General features: G+C 39.8%; 1 protein-coding gene across 4 annotated transcripts; it reads right to left on the minus strand.

Annotated features, from left to right (window-relative positions):
* Positions 1-77: 77 nt before the first annotated feature.
* On the minus strand, positions 78-21,179 carry SH3GLB1 (SH3 domain containing GRB2 like, endophilin B1). Of its 4 annotated transcripts, none has more exons than XM_082227959.1 (11): positions 20,971-21,179; positions 16,801-16,942; positions 14,233-14,361; positions 13,682-13,815; positions 13,343-13,435; positions 12,166-12,204; positions 9,820-9,843; positions 7,998-8,087; positions 7,018-7,118; positions 4,216-4,456; positions 78-2,794 (listed from the first exon to the last, which is right to left on the minus strand). In XM_082227959.1, exons 1-11 carry the CDS (start codon positions 21,040-21,042, stop codon positions 2,687-2,689), a joined length of 1,173 nt encoding a protein of 390 aa, XP_082084085.1. In that variant the 5' UTR covers positions 21,043-21,179; the 3' UTR covers positions 78-2,686. The 4 variants fall into 4 exon arrangements, with proteins under 4 accessions (XP_082084085.1, XP_082084084.1, XP_082084087.1 ...); XM_082227958.1 differs by having other exon boundaries at positions 12,118-12,204; XM_082227961.1 differs by lacking the exon at positions 20,971-21,179 and adding an exon at positions 20,560-20,578 and having other exon boundaries at positions 12,118-12,204.
* Positions 21,180-21,210: the final 31 nt, after the last annotated feature.

Here is a 21,210-nt window from a genome sequence, read left to right on the forward strand (position 1 = left end):
AGCTCCAATACTGGTTTCATAGCTCAGCTGGGTGTGGTACCACATATTCAAGATACACGTGTCATTGAGAGCCTCAGTTCACAATTCAGACAATTTATTTTAAGTAGCCAAAGAGAACACCAATATCCAGTTTGATATACGCAGGTAATCATTCAGGGCTTACCAGCTCGCCCTTCCCAGTACAGCACACCTGGTTCACAAGTAGACAATCAAGAAAAGTATTTTTAACTTTTCCACAAGCAGCTGGTGAGAATTCATTAAACGTTTTCTGCTGCCTTGAAGTGTGCTGTGAAGGTTGCCAAACAATCTGACAAATAGCTAGAGGAAAGCAAGGGCATCGCAGCTCCAAACAGTGTTCTCTCACTGACAGCAAAAGCTGCAAATGCAGTCATGTCATAGACCCTGGAAAAAGATTTCACTGCACTTGCAATTGTACCCTATATTGTCCCTAATAAATTGGCCATATTTATTCCAAAAAGCAAATATAAACAAAGAACAGCCGAGAACACTGTCATTAGCTGCTGAGCTTTCAGTATACAGTAATCCTGCACCTTACATAGGGGTTTGGTTCTAAGGGTTCCATGTACACATAAAAATTGCATATACTCAAAACCTTTTTAGCCGCTCCACAGCTAGTGGGTGAGGGAGTGTGTGTGCAGCCCCAGTACAGGTGCTACAAATTGCGATTCCCTTCTTGCTGTCCAAACTCTCTTCCAACACACTAGTCATAGGCTGTGTTTTTTCACCTCACATAGGAAAGTTTGTGTGTTTTTACCAAAATGGCAGAAAAAATGGTATTCCAAGGGCAGATTATGTACAGAGCTGTACTAGATATTAAAAATATTATCAAAATTCTGCATTAAGAAGAGCTGGATTCTGAATAATCTATACAGGTTGCAGGTCAGGCACAGTTTCGTGTTTTAGTTTATTCTGCTTCTGCTGGTCATGGAGAAACGCAGCTACAGAATACTCTCCTTGAACAACTGAAAGGATAACTCAGCCAGCTTTCTGACCTCTGTTGTTCTTCATTTTCTGACTCCTGCATGCCTCCTGTCAAAATGCCCAGTAGTGTACAGTGGGCATGTGCAAATTCAATTTCTGACTTTCCTCAATGTACAGAACTTACTTGAATATTCCGAATCTTTTCTCGGGTTCTTACTTTTTTGAGGAAAAGTCTTCTACGCTTTGAACTACAGCTGAAATGTGCAACGGCTGCTCCTCTCCCTCTGCCCCAATTACTGCAATATACAGGCAGGTCTCTCCACTCTGGGATCAGTATTTAGTTCCTTCCATCACCGCTGGCAAATTCATACATGGAAGTAATTCATCAATCAGTAATCCAAGCAATTAGTTACCCTCGCTATATACCAAGCTCAGGACAATCTCTCACACTCATCAGTCAGTGGATTGCTTTTCAGAAGGCTTAGCTAAGAAGCATGTATCTTGCAGTCCCAGATAACACGGAACTCTCACCTCTAATCATATGAGGTTTCCATTCAACTCTTCTCAAAGTAGACCCATTGAAATTAATGCACCTAAGTCAGTTATGTTCACCAATTTCCATGGGCCTACTCTGAGTAGGACCAACACTGGATACAGCTGATGGCATCACATATTTTGATTACCAACTGTATTAGCCAATGTTCTTCAAATATTGGAAGTCTTCTTTTCCAAATCATGGTATTTAATAAAACTTAATATTCACTGATCCTCTCCAAACCACTCATTGACAGTTGTATGCTGTTGCTCTTTAACACGACTGAACACAATACATTTTGTGAATAAATAAAATCAAGAACTATTTCCAAATCAAAGTTTTTCAAAATAAATAAATAATGAAAGGCTATATTGGTGAATGCACAATTTGTGGTCTAGATATTTTCATCTGTGATGGTAACAACAAAACCTGTATAGGAATTGTGGTATTTACACCATTTGTGTTCTGATGGGGATCAGCATAGTTCTATTAGCTATTATTTGGAATAATGCCACCTGGACAAATTTGGTGTTAGCGGTTTTTATAGTATATTTTAAAATGGAGCAAATTTTTGTGCTACCTCCAAAATTGGGAGGCAAATTGTCTCTGAATTCCAGTTGCTGGTTAATCACAAACAGCTTTTGTGCTGCCCATAGACATCTGGTTGGCTACAGTGGGTACAGAAAACTCAACTTAACAGGCTTAGTAGGGTTCTTTTTATGCTGTGCATTTCCTTTCAGAATTCTATTTAATGTTCTCAGTAAAAGTGTCATCTTCAGCTGCATAACTATAATCATAGCCCTTTAAGACATTAAACATCAAATATTTGTTTAGCAAAAGAAGTTACTGTTTAACAATTTTATTGTTGGTGAAGAAGCTTGCCATTATGAAAAGTTCTGTAGAAAACAATACCTCCCATTTTCAGTTCAGATTACTCAAAAGCCGAAGTTTGTTATTAGTGAAAATTCCAGTAGAAACAAAATTCTGTAGAAACAGTCTTGGCACATAAAGTAAAAGCTTTTAAACAACTTAGATCTGAAAAGAGTATCTACCATGCAAGAATATTGGCATAAAAGCCCATTTCTAATGGCTGGTGTTCACATCCTTTAAGATGTTAACATGGAAGACACTTAAACCTGTTTTATATAAAGTTAATTGCATATAAATATGGTCTCACCATAACTGGCAGTCTTTATACAAGCCAGTTATTCAGTTTAACAGTTCTAAGTAAGTAATAGGCACTTTGCCCTTCTGATTTCCTCGCTCGCCCATCAACCAGTCTGAATCCATGCCAGGCATACTGTACACCGTTATTACCTAAAACAAAAACAAAAAGCAGTGTTTATTTCTTATGCTTGTGTCATGAATAAAGAAATTAGACAATCTGTTTCTTCTCCTACTTTGCAAGTAGGCACTAGCCTAGAAACCTGGGCTGCTGCCTAGTGTTCACTCTAAATATGTGTTAGTACTTTTATTTATTTAATAAAATTGATACATTGCTTGATTGTTAAAAACCTCCAAGAGGTTCACAAAGGGAATTAAAAAAAAAAACAGTTAAAAACTATTATCTAAACATGAAAAAACCCCAGCAATAAATTGAAACAAATTAAAACACACATCAACATTCACATATCTGGGTATATGAATGACGTACCCACGCACTGAAGAGAATGCAGTAAAGGCACCTGCCTGCTGTTCATAGGCAGCGAGTTCCAAAGTTTAGATGCTGCCACACTGTTTCTTACAAATGCGGAACACAAGTATTATGGGATGGATCTGTTGTACTAATGCTATTGCTGCTGCTGCTAGTTTTAGGTTGCATTTTTGCACGTCATGGTTTTATTTGTTTACTGAATTTCCCGGAGAACTTTTGTTATTGGGTTGTATATAAATATTAAGTAGTAAAATAAAATAATGGGTGAAGTAGTGTGTACTCAGTGTCCTGGAGCATTGTATAGTGACAAGTAGAAAGAACACTTTATGTCAAAAATATATTCAAGAACGCTAAGAGGCAACCCCCCCCCCCAAGAAAAAAAAAATCAGTGTAGTTTTGGAAGTTTCAGTCTGCCATCTGTAGCCAAACATAGATGAAAACCTGCTCCTTGATCTCAGGAACCATCATGCAAAACTTAGTTATGATATCCTAAGAGGGGTCCAAATGCATAGGGAAACAACTTTCCAAAATATATAGTAGAGGCAGGTCAGGAGGCTGAAAGATTTTTCAATCCCAGCAGTATCTCTAAAAGAGGTGTGCACGTAAAATAGCTTTACCCAAAAAATGAGTATTTAACATGTTAATCTATTGCTGATGCATAGCTACATGCAAGATAATCAGGGACTGGAACATCCAAGTAATCCTATAGTCATACAATAGATATTACAGACAGTCTATTGCAAGCATAGGCAAACTCGGCCCTCCAGATGTTTTGAGACTACAATTCCCATCATCCCTGACCACTGGTCCTGTTAGCTAGGGATGATGGGAGTTGTAGTCCCAAAACAGCTGGAGGGCCGAGTTTGCCTATGCCTGGTCTATTGCTTGGTAACATCAGAAACCTTCCCTAAGAAGCTACTCTTTCCTCATTACTAATTCCTGGTACGTTGCAATGGTCAAATGGATACTTATGAATGTTTATTGCCTTGGATGATGTAACACCAGAGAATTGGCTTTTGCATTTTGTTAGCAAAACATTAAATTTGTTTACTTCTATTTATAAGCAAGAATAGAAAAAGTGTACCTCATCTGCAAGAAGTGATAATTCACTGCTATTCGCAGCATCATAATCATAAAGAACTCTGGCTTTTCTGTTGCCGCTTGCGGACTTCACGTCACCCAAGCTGGATGTAGCTGCTGCATTGCTTATTGAGGACAATGAGGCTGTAACAGAGGCAGAGGAGGCAGCTGTAGTAGTAACAGAACTACTTGGAGCACAGCTTGACGAAGACTGGTGATTGTTGGCAAGGAACGTAGATGGAAAGCTGTGAAACACAAAATTAATATAGTACTGAAAGGTACATACTAATGTTACCATGAGCATTTCATGACCCAGATCTATCACTTACTATTAGCAATTCATATACTTTCCTTTTAGTTAAATGTCACCTCTGGCTTCTCCTTATCTTCCAACAGAAACCTCTTATGACCTCTTATGAGCAAAGCACAGTTGCAAACATGATCCACAACTCACAAAGGAAGCCTATAAATAATGCCTGGAGGCGGGGGTGGGAAGGACATTGCAAGAGAGATGTACACTTATATGCTTCTTTAGACGTTGTTGTTGTTTAGTCGTTTAGTTGTGTCCGACTCTTCGTGACCCCATGGACCAGAGCACACCAGGCACTCCTGTCTTCCACTGCCTCCCGCAGTTTGGTCAGACTCATGCTGGTAGCTTTGAGAACACTGTTCAACCATCTCGTCCTCTGTCGTCCCCTTCTTCTTGTGCCCTCCATATTTCCCAACATCAGGGTCTTTTCCAGGGGGTATTCTCTTCTCATGAGGTGGCCAAAGTACTGGAGCCTCAGCTTCACGATCTGTCCTTCCAGTGAGCACTCAGAGCTGATTTCTTTAAGAATGGATAGGTCTTTAGATGTAATCATCCCTAATTTGTTTCTCGATTCAGAAAGAAAGGGTGCACCCGGATTCCTACCTTTATTACAAGTTACTGGACCTGATCAGAATCTTTCCAGAAATCTATTCTCAAGAACCTGCCCTATCAACTTTAACAATGAAGAATACATGGTGGAAAATCCTAATATGGCTCCACTGTGTTACAAGAAAGAGCATTCAAAGGGCATTCCTGGATCTATTTGCACTTTAGAGAAACAGATACTGTGTAGGTTCTTTTAAGAAGTCCTGGGGCACAAAACCAACAGGGGCTTTGTAGAGCTCAGCAGAGCAAGAAGTTGGGCAAAGGTAATGTCCAACAAGAGAGGGAAAAACCAACAAGAACCCATTTTATTCCAGCTGTAAAACAAATTGTATTGAAACAATAATTTTTACAGGTTGTGGAAGAGAAATATTCCACACTAGTGGAACAGACAACAGGGAGCTGGGAGATTATAGAGTATTGGCATGTGCAAGGGAGGGAATTTCTATGCAGAAATGCTTTCACAGTCCCAGGACCACAAGCAGTTAGATCAAGTACCTCAGCAGGCTAGCCATGATGTGAAATTATACCAAACCAGAGGAATCAATAATGAACAGCTTTTCTATTTACAATGATATGACTGGATACAAAGTGAAGTCCCTCTGAATCTTGCCTTGTCACCAACCTTCTTCAACTCAATTTTTCTAAATGGCAGTAAGGATTTGAAGGCACGCATGCAACATGCCCACAACTGATTCTTTTGAATTATAAAAAGTCTACAAAGTTAGCTTTGAAAAATTGGAACTGTTTATGTCTTAACAAAAGAGGGCTCATATAAGCCATAAAGGCTTATCACGATACGCAAGCACATGAACATCCAACACTGCTAAGCACTAAAAATCTTTTCTTAATTACCATATTCCTTAAGACAACACATTCAAACTGCAGAAGACTGTCCACTTTCAAGAACAGGAAATTGTTGCTGGAATAACTACAGTTAATTCTAAAAGGCTTTTCTGGCAAAGAAATCATTAGCTACAGAGAAACACATTCCAAAAGAAGACCAAGCTTTAGGCTACTAAGGGAAAAGAGGATTAAGATACTTTGATCAGGCAAACTGATATATCTAAACACTGAGTGACTTCATGCAGTTATTCTGAAAATGAAAGTGACTACAAGTTTACAGTTTACATATTCATCTGCTGCTTTAAACCTATGACTTTCTGCAGTAATATTTTCTCTCTATTTTTTTACACACACCCCTCTCTATCTATATAGTAGCTTTGTGCACTTTGTAAGCTGCTGTTTTCTCTGGCGAGCTCCCAGAAATATTTTCGAACCAGGTCAAGGCCTTCTTTTAGTAGGCCAAGATGCAGCTGCCCATTAGCGACCGGCTTTTAGTGAATGTGACAACTGTTTGCTAACATGGAAGCAATTATCCAGCAGGACAGTTGTTGTGAATTGCAAGAAATGTTCTGAACTCCCTCTGCCTAGAAAGTAGGCAGCATTTTTTATTTGCTGTAAAGCATTTTACCTCTTTTGCTGGGCTTGCTGCAGATACCTTGACGTACATCCAAAAACACCAGGACAAGCCTAGCTGTACTTCAGTGCAACCCTGTGAACAATTCAAGCCCACAGCACTTATTCATAGCTCTCTCTTCTGCCATCCATATGTTATACCTGCTGACCTGTTACTGTGATATGTCAGACCATTTCCTCAGATGTCTAAAAAGTCACCGAAGGAGGGTTATTAAAGAGACTATTACTTCTACTGATTTCTCTTCCTTATCTGATCACTGTAGCAACTTCTGGAGTTAAATTGGCCTGTCAGAACAATGAAGTGAAGCAGCATCAACTTAGCTGTCCTCCAAGCTACCCTTCAATTAGAGGTACTTCTAGCAATGCTGCACATGCAATTTAGGAAAGTAGCTATGAAGACTATAATTTCCTTACCTTCCAAGCTGTTTCTGAAGGTCCAACATATACTGGTAACACTGTGCATAATACGTCATTTGAGCTTCTACAAAATCATTCAAACAGCGAAGGTGATGTGCCTGGAATGCAGTGGAGTTCAAATATCAGTACAGAACTGTGTATACTGTGTTGCATTAACTAGCTTGCAACAATTAGAGAGTTCTAGTCAGATTGCAAGTTTGACATGAATTCATGGTGATTCCAGATAATTGTGTTTATATTAAAGGTTGCTTCCAATATGCCCCAACAAAAGTGTCCAACTTCAGTAACTATCTCAAATAAAGTGCTTAGGAAGATAGCCAAAGACTGACATACTGGACTTGAACTATCCTATCTGTGAACCTTTTTAAATATAAAAACGGGAGAGACTGACCTTAAAAACTGATAGGATAGTGTTCTTCAAAATATCTGATGGGACATCCTGCAAACTTATTGTCTGCTATTCTAGACAGCAGAACTATTAGCAATGGTGAAAATAGCAGGGAAGCAGGTTTTGGCTGAACATTAGTAGTAGTGTTCAATGATAGAACAGAAAATGGTGGTGTCTCCTTTGTCAGTGATATTTAGACAGAACTTGGATAGGCGTTTGTCATAGATGCAACCTGCATAGCAGACCCTGCACTGAGATTGGACATGGGGAGTTCCAACCCTATGATTCTAACTTCAGGGCATGATTTTTCATTGGTTATTGTTTATTTTGCCAGATGCCTTTAGTCAGGAGAGAGAAGCTTTTACCTCAACCTCCATAACTAAAATAACTCTATGAGTCTCCAGTGCTCTTTGGATAGAGGTAATTGAAATATTGTCATAGTGCTTGTACAATCACTTGATTTTCTCATCCTCAATAGTTCTTATACATGTATCACACCAACTTTTAGAAATTATTTCTAGTTGTATAAGATTACGTAGTCTTCTACAAACTATTATGAGATGCGTATTTTCTTCTACTTAGTACTTACATGTGTACTGCTGATGCCTTCCAACAGAAGTCTAGTAATTTCTGCTTGACGGTCAAACTCACTCTGGGCTATTCTGACTTCCTGTTCAGACTGTAAGATATATTTCACTTAGAATTTGATACATAAAATTAATTATGCTGCTAAGGTGGAGAAAATAAGAGCAAATGCCACTAAAAATCAATGTAAGAGCTTTAACTGTGCACTTAGATTTGCTTGAAATTAATGTGGATTGCACCACAGTGCTTTGCCTACAAGTAATCCATTGTCACACCTAGTCCCATCATTCAATTTATATTTCAGTAAGTGGTGGGGATAGTCAGTATATTCTACTATTTCACGGTATTGAACAGCCGTTCCAAAACACCTACAGCATTGCATTTCTCACTTGATGTCAAAACCTGTTAGGAAGCTTGTAAACTGACACTGAGAAAGTGGTTTTAAAAACCCTCAAGCAAGCCACTTATCATGCTGAAAAGAATTAGCACAATGTATCTGCCAGAGCTCGCCATCTCTGCTCAAGGCAAAACACTGCTTACTAACATGAAGGGCTAGCCAACTGTTCCAGCTTCAAAGATTATCCTGGAGAGCCTCCTTTAAGCAGGAGAAATATTGTTCAATCCGTCTTGTCCTGCAGTACAGTGGTACCTCGGATTACATACGCTTCAGGTTACATATGCTTCAGGTTACAGACTCCGCTAACCCAGAAATAGTGCTTCAGGTTAAGAACTTTGCTTCAGGATGAGAACAGAAATTGTGCTCCGGTGGCACGTCCCCATTAGCTAAAGTGGTGCTTCAGGTTAAGAACAGTTTCAGGTTAAGTACGGACCTGCGGAACGAATTAAGTACTTAACCTGAGGTACCACTGTATTTGTATGGAATAAACCCACAACATCTAACATCCATTGTTCATGATCCTATGGCATATTCTGCCAGACGTCTAGATTTCCTTGCATTATTTGTGTTGGTTTTCCATTTTTGTAGAGAGTACTTTTTACTAAGCCTACTTTTAACTTGACTGTAATAGTTGCATTTTCATTTCATTATACAGGGAAATACAGCAATGCATGATAAGAAAAGGCCTGTACATAATTTTAATTGTATGTTAATAGCTGAAATGAAGGCTACTTGTTTCTTCCATGTATGTTGTTTATTCTGACTGCAGAATAAAAAACTAGGCAATATTCTGAGTAATTATAGTTTCAAAGCTCTTTAGAGAATGGGAAAACATAAGGTAAATAGTAAATACTGAGTAGTAATGCAGCTATTGAGTTAAATAATAAGTATTCATGTGAACATTAAGTAGTCTTAAGCAGCGACATTTGAGACTTCGCCCTAAAATGCACCTTTCTAAACAACAACAAAAAATAGCGCAATGCAAGTTAAGTAAGAAAACAAGTTATGAAGAAGATTCATAGGATTTGGTTGCAAACATGGTGGGATGTTTAATATTTTACAGTTTCATATGTTTCTATAAACAGAATGGGAACATTGATTGCTCTGATGAGAAATTGTGTTGAGCTACTAGTTTCAGGCATGTCAGATGGGTAGTAGCCTGGACTGAGGATCAGAGAATTACCATGTGTTATTAAAGTTCTTATCATATTCAGAAGGGGGGGAAAACATGTTTTAACATCTTCATAAACACTCACCCCTCTTTTCTGGTAGATTTATTTCCCACATATTATGTGGATCATTTTGCCATTGCCACTTCAAATTGCATATAATCAATACTAACCCTTTGATATCAGGGACAAGATCCATGCTGAATCAGATCTCAACATTATGGTATTTCATAACCAACAGCTTCAGTTAGATTACTTACTTTTGTTACTTCCTCTGCCCAAACCTTGTATGCATAAAGAAGTGGAGAAACAGCAGTATGAAGAATTTGTCTGGTGAACTTGCACTCAGTGTTCTTTCACATCTTTCCTGTATTGATTTCCTTATTCAATTTACCTACAGTGTTTGTAATGTGCTTGATAACAAACAGAGCTGCATCTTTGCTTGTATACTAGTTAAGGTTCTAACTAGTGAATTTTATTATGGCTCAGACAGGTATTACCAATGTAATACAGTGGTGCCCCGCAAGACGAATGCCTCGCAAGACGGAAAACCCGCTAGACGAAAGGGTTTTCCGTTTTTGAGCTGCTTCACAAGACGAATTTCCCTATGGGCTTACTTCGCAAGACAAAAACGTCTTGTGAGTGTTGCGATTTTTTTTGCTCCCCCCCTTTCTAAGCCGCTAAGCTGCTAATAGCCTTTTAGCCGCTAAGCCTTTAATAGCTGCTAAGCCGCTAAACCGCTAATAGCACTAATCCGCTAATAGGGTTGATTCGCAAGACGAAAAAACCGCTAGACGAAGAGACTCGCGGAACGGATTAATTTCGTCTTGCGAGGCATCACTGTACTGTATTTTAGGCGTGCATACCTATTTTCCAAATTTATTATCTAATTCCATTATATTTAACGACAAGAATAGTGCATTAGAGAAGAAACTGGCTGGTGAGCTGAAGACTTTTTGTAACATCTTTATTCCTAGCTATTCTCAGAAGAAGCTAGCTATAACCAGAATGGGGTATGAAGCATATTCTACCCTCCACATCGTCTTCAGCTGAAAGCAGCTGCCTGCTAGATACAAGGTTTCTTACTACAGTACCCTTAAGTACTAAGATGCAGAGTACCCCTTCTATGGATGGAATGGGTAATTCTGTCTGCAGAAAGGAGGTTCCTGTTCATGGAAAGGAACTCACCCAACCCTGATCCTCCCTTTTCCCTGCAGCTCCTCCTCCTATTGTTCCTCTAGAGCACATGGGTAGGGTAGATCTAGGCTAAGAACACTACCTCTCCCCACCTCATTCTGTGAGCAGAACTCTGCCCACAAGATCTCAAGATCCAACCCATTGTGTGAAATAAGTAGAATAGTTTTAAAAGAAACCAGCTAAAACATATTACTTCCAAAGCAAACGAAGACCACAGTCTAAGGTACAATTTGCCTGAATTATGAACGAATGCATGGATGATCTTTATGAAAAGGTGCCCTACACAAGCAAAGTCTATCACAACAACAAGCTAATACAATGATAGAGGAAACACCAGTGATTTCTCTTGCCATCCAAGCCTGTCTTTATCAGATCAAATCTATAATTTAGACCTTTAGGTCATTTGAATGGTTATAGAACACTTCTATCCCATTTTCTCACTAATATAGTCTTCACTGTAGACAGCCTTTGGCTGAGCACTCATGATACATTTAAAACACTGCTAACCCCAAAGAATCCTGGGAACTGTAGCTTACCGCTCACAGAGCTGCAATTTCCAACATCCTTAAATTACAGTTCCCAGTGTTTCTTGAAGCTGAATTAGAGGAAAGTTCCAAATACAACTCAGAAGTTCTTACTCCATATTTCATTTACGCTGGATTATCTGTTCGTTGATGAAATTTCAGTACAATGAGCAACTTCTCTTTTTTCAGATATTACAGGAAAAGTTGCAGTTAATGAAGAGGGGGATTCTGAGGAAGGAAGTTGGCATTCAAATAGTAAACAAGGAACATATTTCCTTGTGAATCATTTAAGGCAATAATAGAGTCAAGTACAACTTGAGCCCATACAAAAGTATTTTACTTAACCTTTTCATTAGGCTTAGAAATATATATATCTAGGCAAATATCCCTCTGATTTTAAGAGTGACATGCTTCAGACATATTATGACAAAAAGCATACTCTGCAGAAAGAAATGTACTAGATAACCCACATAAAAAGCTAAGTTGGAGATGGGAATAAGATCTCTTTTGGATCTTATGTTTAGAAATAAGCACCACGTAACTGGAAAATTTGCTAAAGCCTCATATATCATTGAAAGAAGAGCATACCCAAGTAATAAAATAATTTAGTCTGCTGTTTTAGTCAACGTTTAGTTTGACATATTATTTTATTTCCCAAAGACTGTACACAGAAGAAGTGTTGAAGTCAATAAGGTATTATATAAACCTGTTAACTTGCTGTAAATATGTTAATCTGCTGTAATCTCTCATTCAAGGAATCTGGATGGGCAGTACATATCAACAGAAAGCAAGAGAAAACACTTGAAGAAATGTTATGAAGACAAGAGGCCAACAAACCTGTAGCCATTTTACATGCACCAAGTTGAGCATGTATGAAACATTTACCATAATGTTATTTTCTTCAGGTGGAGACAGGTTTAGTTGCTTAAAGTGCATAAAAACAAAATTATGTTATTTTATGAAAGAAGGTAAATTGTTGATCATTAAGTGCTACTGCAATGTCAGAGACGTAAGACACAAAAAAGCAAACAATAAACAGCAAAACCATTATGCTTCATGTATTCTTTTCCAGTATCATTTCCATATGTGGAAGCAAGTACTATTTGAAATAGGTTTAAAAGCCTTAAGATGCTTCATATACTCACTATTGCTCACCAAATCAATTAGGCCAGAGAACGAGAATAAAAGATGTGGCCTCCATTATATTACTAATCACATTAATGTCTGAAAAAAATTGAAAACACGAGGTCTAACCTAACATACTATATTAAATACCTGGAGAATAGCCTTCTAAAGTAGTCAATGGAAACTTGTAGAATACTAGTCCTACTTTCTGGGTTCAATATCTATCGCTGCTTTCCTATTGTCCCTTATCTGGCTTCCTATGTCAATAAAATGAGCTTCAAGGTGACCAGGTAGATACTTTTACAAACTCAGGATTTTTCTTCATTCAGGTGGCCAACGAGCTACAAATTATGAACACAGGCACACAACTTTGAGACTTCCTTTCCAAAGCTAATGTATACATATCTATTTAAGTATATTATATGTAGCATAGCTGTAGTATCCGTGATCAGTTGAAATGTAAGTTTGGTATACCATTGTTGTAGTCAGGTGTCTTCCCCACTGATAAGCACCTTGGAGTTGCAGTCAATAGAGAGTTAGTATCCTTCCCTAATCTTAATTGAAGATGTGCCGGGGAACTGTAATTTATGAGATCTTTCCTAAAGCAATCCAAGTTCCTAGGTATCGAAATACCTTTTGTGAAACCATTTAGATTTCAACCCAATGTTGAATGGTGTATGGAGTGGGAAAGATTGGGGACACAGAGTGGCAAGGCTTCCCTCTACAAAATCTCACTGCAGACCAAACAGAGATCTGCTCCTAGTCTGTTCACAGCCAGAGAAAGAGAGACAGAAAGAACTTCTGGTTAACCCTGTTTATATATCTATATTTATTGACACTTGGTTAATACAAGATTTAAGGGACACATGTTGAACCATGAACACCATGTAACAAGTCAACAATATTCTAAACCTTTTTGGAGATAAATTTTACTTACTGCAGCTCGAGCTTCTGCTAATTTAGCCTTTTTCAGTCTTGTTTTGGCAGCATCCAAGTCTAGTCTTTTATTTTGTAATAATTTGCGTTCCCTCTGCAAAAGTTGAAGAAAATTGCATGAGAGTACATGGAAAACATTCACTTTAGAGAAAATAGAGAACATAAGCCACTTGGCCCTTCCTGATCTCTCTCTGTTATATAATGGTTAAAGTCCTCTAGGTCACTTTTTTGTAGTAGGAATCCCTCAAGAATAATGCTTAATGACACAAAATCAAATTGATACTTCTTTATGTATTTGGAACTACTTCTTTAAAGTTAAGGAACCGTATTCACAACTTACAGTAATTGTTTTATAATCGCCTTCTATAAAATTTCGCAGAGGTGTGAGGAAGTTTATTGCAGATGTCTGAATTAGTTCTCTGTCTGCTGCTCCAATTCGTCTTTGTGTTTCTCCACATTTAATGAGAGCATTTCCTGCAACAGAAAAGTCGTTCCAGTATGAGTTAACATAGCCTCCCACCTACAATTACAGAAACGTAAAGCACGAAATGTTGACATAGTGACTTTTCACGATGTCACTAAGGGTGTTTTATATTTGCATTGTTTTATAGCATGCTCAAAGTTTTACTTTTGATATTGCATTTTGCTTTTCAAGTCAGTTTCAAGTTCTCAAACCTGGTCCACATACAGCTTCAGAATAAGCTTACAAACCATCCTTACAGAAGCACCACTCACCCCTAGTTTCTAATACAAGACTGCCATCTTGTACATATTCCCAATTAAATGCCACTGCAATCCTGTATACTCCTCAGTGCAATCAGCACAAGTTGCTACCACACCAACAATTCTTAGTCCAGGATGCTCAACTGATATGAAATAGTTGTTACTTACCATATGCTGTTCCAGGACCAAACTCATTCCCAGCATCAATCATGTGCTGGCCCAGTATTTCTGGGTTATTCATACGACTTGGAGCTTTGCGGTCTAGTTTTTCATAGACAAACTCTTCCATTCTAGCATCTAGCAAAAGATAACACAACCAATTGTAAGTTACTGGCCAATGTAAAAAGCATTTATTTGAAATCTCTCATAATGCTGTTAAGTGCTGATGCTTGATGACAGCTTTTTTGAAGAAGAAAAAATACCCAACATCCTTTTTATGACTTGCAAATGTTAAAATCTATTTAAGTATACAAATACTCAAGAGACATATTACAGCCTCACATTTCCAAACAGATGGGCTGTCTGAAGTGTGAAGCTCCTTTTTAAGAAAATCAGCAGCTTTATATAGTTCTGAGAGATAGCCAAATACACTGAAGACCAAATATCAATTTCTGTTCAATCAGCATTTCAGAATTATGTTAATTAACAAAGTAGCTGCTTAAAAAAAAATCCCTCACCCCTATACATTTCCTGAAAAGATATTCCCCAACAGCCTGAGGGAATACAAAACATAGACCAGCAGTAATAAACTGTAAGATTGCTGAATTTTCCTAATGTGGATCTACTCCACTAACAAACACATGCCCTCAATAGTCAGACTATAAATTTAATAAATAATAATACAAACAAAAAATTTAGTGAGCAACAAGTGAACACCCTCTCACCCCTCTTCCATGAACCATCTTCTAGTATTAGAAGACTGAAACTTCAACGCACACACAGACTCAAGGAAAAAATTCAATATACAGTGGTGCCTCGCAAGACGAAAAGAATCCGTTCCGCGATTCTTGTCGTCTAGCGGTTTTTTCGTCTTGCGAAGCAAGCCCATTGATTAGCGCTACAGCGGTCTAGCGGCTTTCCGTGATCAGCTGTTAAGCGGGTTTTTCAGCGGAACAGCTGATAGGCGGCTTAGGAAAAGGAGGGGAGCGAGAAAAACCCGCGGGGGCGCGCAAGATTTTTTCGTCTTGCGAAGCAACCCCATAGGGAAATTTGTTTTGCGAAGCGCCTCCAAAACGGAAAACCCTTTCGTCTAGCGGGTTTTCCGTCTTGCGAGGCGTTCGTCTTGCGGGGCACCACTGTACAATAAGGTCACCTAGCCTATGACTGCATATCAACCTTATATAATTAAGTTTCTAACCCATTCTTTCAAAGCTGTAGGCCTAGAAAGTAATTTCTCAACCTTAAACATGAACTACAGAGAAGGTAGTAGGCATTTTTTGTTATTAAGGCTGGAAAAAAGATACCAGATGCTGGGTTGTTGTTTATTAAGCATTCCACACAGTTTCCAGCATGTAATCATTTACTGAGCATATTAGGATGAGCCTCAAAAGACCAAAGTTCAAAAGCAAAGCTTGAAAACAAAACAAATGCCAATGAGAATATTGAAGTCAGGATAAGATAGTATGACAAGTTATCGGTCTTTGCAGCCACAGTGGGTGCTGTGATACTCCAGTGGTTTGACTTCACCCCAGAGGCACACTCCATTGTCTTTTGAAACAGATGGATGCCAACAACAATTGATGGTATTTGATTCTAGGATATTTTCCTTTCAGATGTTATTGTATCTTAATGGAATATTGTTTCTATTTTTAAAAAATAATTAATATTCAACTTTATACCCATTTTTTCTTAAAAAGCTAGGGATTTATATTTAAAGTATAACCAGCAACATTCATTCAATATACTGTTTAAATCTTTGTAAAGAATATGTGGAGAATTAGCTCCAGACTGGAAACTGGTTTTATTGCACTAAACTAGTTACCGCTTTATCAAGGTTCAAATTTCTCCCTCTGCACACATATATGTCCCAACACTAGCTAGGGTGAAGTAAAAGCTGGAGTGATGTTCAAATAGGTACCCCATCATCATCATTATTTTACTTTTCAGTTTGCAATAAATTGTATTTTGTTTTCAGACTGAAATGGGAAGTCAGAGCTGAACAGAGCCACTTGTTCTGACCTAGATCATCCTACAGAGCTGTCTTTCAGAACAAAACACTTACTTTCTTAAGTCATAAAGCTACCGACCATTTTGCAGTTACTGAAGCAGCAGCAAGACTCTGAACCAATAGGCTTTCCATGAAGCCAGGCTTCATAGCTCAGCACAAAAGATAAGGTTTACAAATACAAGCCTCTTCATAGTCAACAACAGAAAAGGTCTACCTGTGCTCCACTCAGCAGATTGTGCTGTCAGTCTTGTAAATAGGCCCCAAAAGTAACCAACTTACTATATACACACACACACACACACACACACACACACACACACGTCTATTAAAAAGGCTTGCAGCAACACCTTAGCAAGTTGAAAAAGATGTTTTCTGCCAAGCAAACTGGCTAAGAGACATTACTTCAGCCCACTGCATGTTTTTGCTACCTACAGTAGAAGGGTCTTGTCTTCTTCCACAGCTAGCACAGAAACCAAATGAGTTGGCTAAATACAAGGCTGTCCTATGTAGCATGCACAAAGTGTTACCTGGCAAACATCAAGAGCAAAATAAAAACATGCTTTTCTTACTTGGATTGGGTTGTAATAACACTTCTGTCTGCTTCATAACCTTTTCTGTCCATTGCTTAGTACATTCTGCTTTGCACAGAAGATTTTCTAAGTGAGCATCCAATTCAGTCTTCTCTGCTTGCCCAAGTTTTTCTTCTGTAAACTACATTGGTTAAACAAACAGATAAATCACCTTACATGTTACAGTCCAGAAATACAACTTTTGTTAGTATCAATACAAAAAAAAGTCATAACAGAAATATAATCCAAGAAAGAGAAATTTCCCTATTTTATTCCTTCAAACTGCTATGAAAATGAAGCTAACAACTGGCTTGATGTCTATCTAGTACTTCAAAAAGGAGGAATGCAACACTTGAAATAAGACAAAGAATAATATTTTCAGTCAAATCTTAAACACAAAACTTTACATAGAGGTCAAGTGCATAAATGTGGTCTTATTAAAAGAATACAGAATTAAAAGGGTTCCAAATACAAATGCAGAAGTGTCAATAGAATTTACACTTTGGTCACTTACTGGGGCAAGCAGCAACTGTCCCAGGCCACACCCCTTCCATGTTAAAACTTCCTCCAGATTTCTGCACTTCCATATCCCAGGCAGAGGAAACCTGGAATAGTGCTATGATGCCTGCTTTTATCTACAAGGCTGCATTGTATCATCTACCATATGGCATATTTGATACCATATTAAATAACTTCATCTGTTTTTATTTTAAAAGGAGTATATTGATGAAGGGCCACACAAAAACCTTCCAACTTTCTTCTAAATCTATTATTGACTAGCTAATACTAGAAGAGCTGCTGGTTAGCTGTGCTGCATACGGCATTGGTCCCAGCTTCAGTGGAAATATTGAATTATTACTTAGCATCAGTAATGGACTGGATGAGGGTCACAGAGAAACTCGATCCTGACAAGACAGATGTAAGGTAGCTCATCTCTCCAGAGAGGTAGCATTCAAGTGGCTGTGAATCGGATTGCTCTCCCCTAAAGAACAAGTTTTACAGTTTCGGATTGCTCATAGACCTTTGGAAACAAAGCTGAATCAGAACAGCATAGAACATCTTCCACCAGCTGAGACACCTGCACAGAGACCCCTCTTGCATAGAAGGAGCTTAGTCATAGTTATCCATGTTCTGGTTACTCCAAGAATATACTATGCAGTGTGTTGTATGTGAAGTTTGCTCTTAAACTTCAGGAACTCAACAGACACTAGGCATTAACTTGGGTTACTGGAACCACAAATATATGAACTCCATAGGATTCCACGATTCTCAGCACAATTCACAGAGCTGTTGACTATTTAATGCTGTCTTCAACAACAGTTATATTGTTTGTTATTGATGATGTTAACTACCCTGATTTGCTTTTATCTAGTGGCAGATGAACTTTCATGACATTATGGTGCAATTGTAGCAGGAGCGTTGAGCTAGGATTTGGGAAACCTAGGTTCAAATCACCACTCAGTCATTTAGTTCTCTAGGTGAGTTTGGGTCACTCACTTTCTCTCAAGACAAAATTAACTTAGGGCTACTTTCTCCCATTTATCATCCCAATAGCCCTAAGGTGGTTTTGTCTTGAGAGAAAGCTTGAGCTCCTTGAAGAAAGATGGAAGATTATCTTATAAATAGAACTGACAAAAGAAACTGAGCATGTGTAGCCACTGTCAAAAATGCATGACCAATGTTCTTATGAGCTATTATGCAACTGACTCCTCCCAAAAATTATGGAGTAATGTACAAGAGACAGGAAGCTAACAGGAAAGTGGATAACTGTGGTTAAAAATATTACTATGACAACCCATTTCCCTAACCCACTTATGGGTCTGAGTTGTTAAAAACCCAGTGAAACAGATTAACTCAGACCAATATATTTATTTGAAATCAAGCCAATCTGAGAAAAAACTTTAAAAACAACCTTTTCACAGAAACGTTAATCACATTAAACATCACAAGACAGGCATCATAAGATCTCTAAATAAGAAGATAGTTTGTCTTGTCATCTATTCAGTACTTGTGAAGGCTACAGATGCAGAAACTTCACATGGAAAAGAGGAACAGCACAAAATCACTAATCTATGAAACGGTCGCTGCTTAAATAGTAATTCCTAATTAAAGTGTTAACTTTTTAGAAGAACCCTAGAAAGCAAAGATTTGAAAAATAGTATTTGCACGTTCTATACCTCAGCCCCACTTTTTTAGTCCCAAGATCTTCCGCCATATCACAACATGCTTTTGAAGGTTCAAAAGTAGGTGGCCATTCAGCATGGGGCCTTTCTAGCTTAAGAGACTCTACAACAGAGCTGGCACAAGGATGCAAAGGAGGTCTACAAGGTTCACTCCTGCCTACACTCCAGCCTTGTAGAGAAAAGGTGGTAGGCACAGGATAGCTTGTTGCCAGGTACTGGTGAACAGTAGCTGTCCTTCATACCTTTATTCACCCTTTAATTTGGAAAAAATAGGAGTGAAGAGAGCTGGAAAGAGGCAAATGAAAAACTGATACATCTTTGATGCAAAGGAAATTAATGTTTAGTGGGTAAGCAAAGGGAAGATTCATTTGCAGAGTTTTATTGTTTGCAACACACACCCAGCACTTTGTCTTCCGATCAATCTGTGGTTGGTCTTGAGCAAACACCTGTCTTCATCTAGCCCAACTGAAATGTGCCTCTGAAGCTCACAAGGACAACAGCACCACTTCCACATGCACAGTTTGTCCTCAGCATCGGGTACCGGTAACTATATGCTTCCTTAGAACATGGCACTTCCAGTCAGCTTGCATGTTTGATAGGAGCTTCCAAGGGCAAGAGAAGACAGGAGGTGTGGAAAGGTTTTGGCAAGACTAGCTCAATGAACTTAACAGATCAATGAAATGGCACTCTTTGCAGCACAGAGAGAGGGGGAGATTAATGTATTTCCACTTTCTGGAAGTAGTTACTGTGTAATTTCTAATTAAATCCTGTCAGATATGAAACACTACCCTGGAATTAAGTTGTGAATTCTTAATACGTAGCGGGAGGTCTGTATGTATGTACAGAACACTGATGTTCTGTAGAAATGATTGCGTAAGACAGGAAGCCTGATTCAAGGCTAAGCTGGAAGCAACACCCCATTTTAAAAGCCCCAATTCCCCGCCACACCATTCAGAAATGTGGGTAAAGGTGTGGAGATTAAGGCCACAAGACACAATCCTCCTCCGCTCCCCATATGTCTGCTTCCATGGATAGCACATGAGAGGGCCTAGAGCAGGGTTTCCCCAAACTTGGGTCTCCACCTGGGTCTTTTGCACTACAATTCCCATCATCCCTGACCACTGTTCCTGCTAGCTAGGGAGGATGGGAGTTGTGTACAAAAAACATTATTATGTTTAGTTATATTATAGCATTATATTATTATTATAACACCCCTCCCTAATAAATAAAAATAATATTAATAGCACGCCACCCATCAACTAATAATAATACCCCCGCCCATCTATCTGTCTGGGTTTCCCCAGCCACTCTCGGCGGCTTCCAACACATATAGAAACGTAAGAAAACGCCAAACACTAAAAACTAGGCCGCTGCGAGTCTTCTCCTACAGGCAACACTGGCCATGCCCAAAATTTCGAGCAGGCCCCGTTTCCCCGTTGGCTTAGCACAGCCGGCCAGGGGAAGGGAGTGGGCGGCGGCGGTGGGGGAGAGAGAGAGAGACCCACACCCAGGAGAGGGGGAGGTCTTGCGCAAGCCCCTGAGGCCGGTAACAGGCGGTCAGGCCCGTCCCACCCACCGCCGCGGGCGCCGAGAAGACAGCCGGCCTGAGGCCTCTCAAAGGCCGGCCAAGGAGGGTGGGAGGGAGGGCGGCTTTCGGCTTCCAGCCCCGCAGAAAGGCGACAGCGGATGGGCGGCGGTTTAGACGTGCGCGGGGGTGTGGAGAGATAGAGAGAGAGGACGAGGCGCCACCAGGCTGCCAAGCCGTGACAAGGCCCGGCCAGGCCCCACTTAGCGGAGGGGTGTGTGTGTGTGGCCCCCCCCCTCCAGCTCTGCCTTTGAATAAACAAATAAGGGCGGCGCGCGCAACCAACGGTTTCAACGGCTCCCGGGGGGGAGGAGGAGGGGGGCCAGGTCGGAGGAGCCGCCGCCCTCCTCCCCGCTGAGGCGAAGCCAGGCCAGCTCCAGTCGCCCTTCGCCTCTCCGTTACCTGCACGGCGCGGCTGAGGAACGTGCCGGCGTCGGCCGCCAGCTTCTTTACATTGAAGTCCATTATGTTCATCTTCGTGGGGGGGGGGTGACGGTGCCCCCGGCGACGGTCCCTCCCGTCCGTCTGTCACGGCGCGCCCGCCTCAGAAGCTGCCGGCCAAGGCGGCGGCGGCGTAAGGGCGCTGCCGGGCCCGGCCGGGCACTGCTGCGGATCCGGCATCTGATTGGGCGGGAGGAGCGC

This window comes from Podarcis vaucheri, assembly GCF_965113315.1.
Source record: "Podarcis vaucheri genome assembly, chromosome: 6".
Taxonomy (NCBI): Eukaryota; Metazoa; Chordata; class Lepidosauria; order Squamata; family Lacertidae; genus Podarcis; species Podarcis vaucheri.

Coding starts and splice junctions, on each gene's coding strand:
- SH3GLB1 (XM_082227958.1), bottom strand. CDS start 21,042: ATGAACATAATGGACTTCAATGTAAAGAAGCTGGCGGCCGACGCCGGC. Junction 14,362..16,800: donor GTTATTACAACCCAATCCAA/GTAAGAAAAGCA, acceptor ATCTTTTGCTAG/ATGCTAGAATGGAAGAGTTT. Junction 7,119..7,997: donor AAGGCATCAGCAGTACACAT/GTAAGTACTAAG, acceptor ACTGCATTCCAG/GCACATCACCTTCGCTGTTT.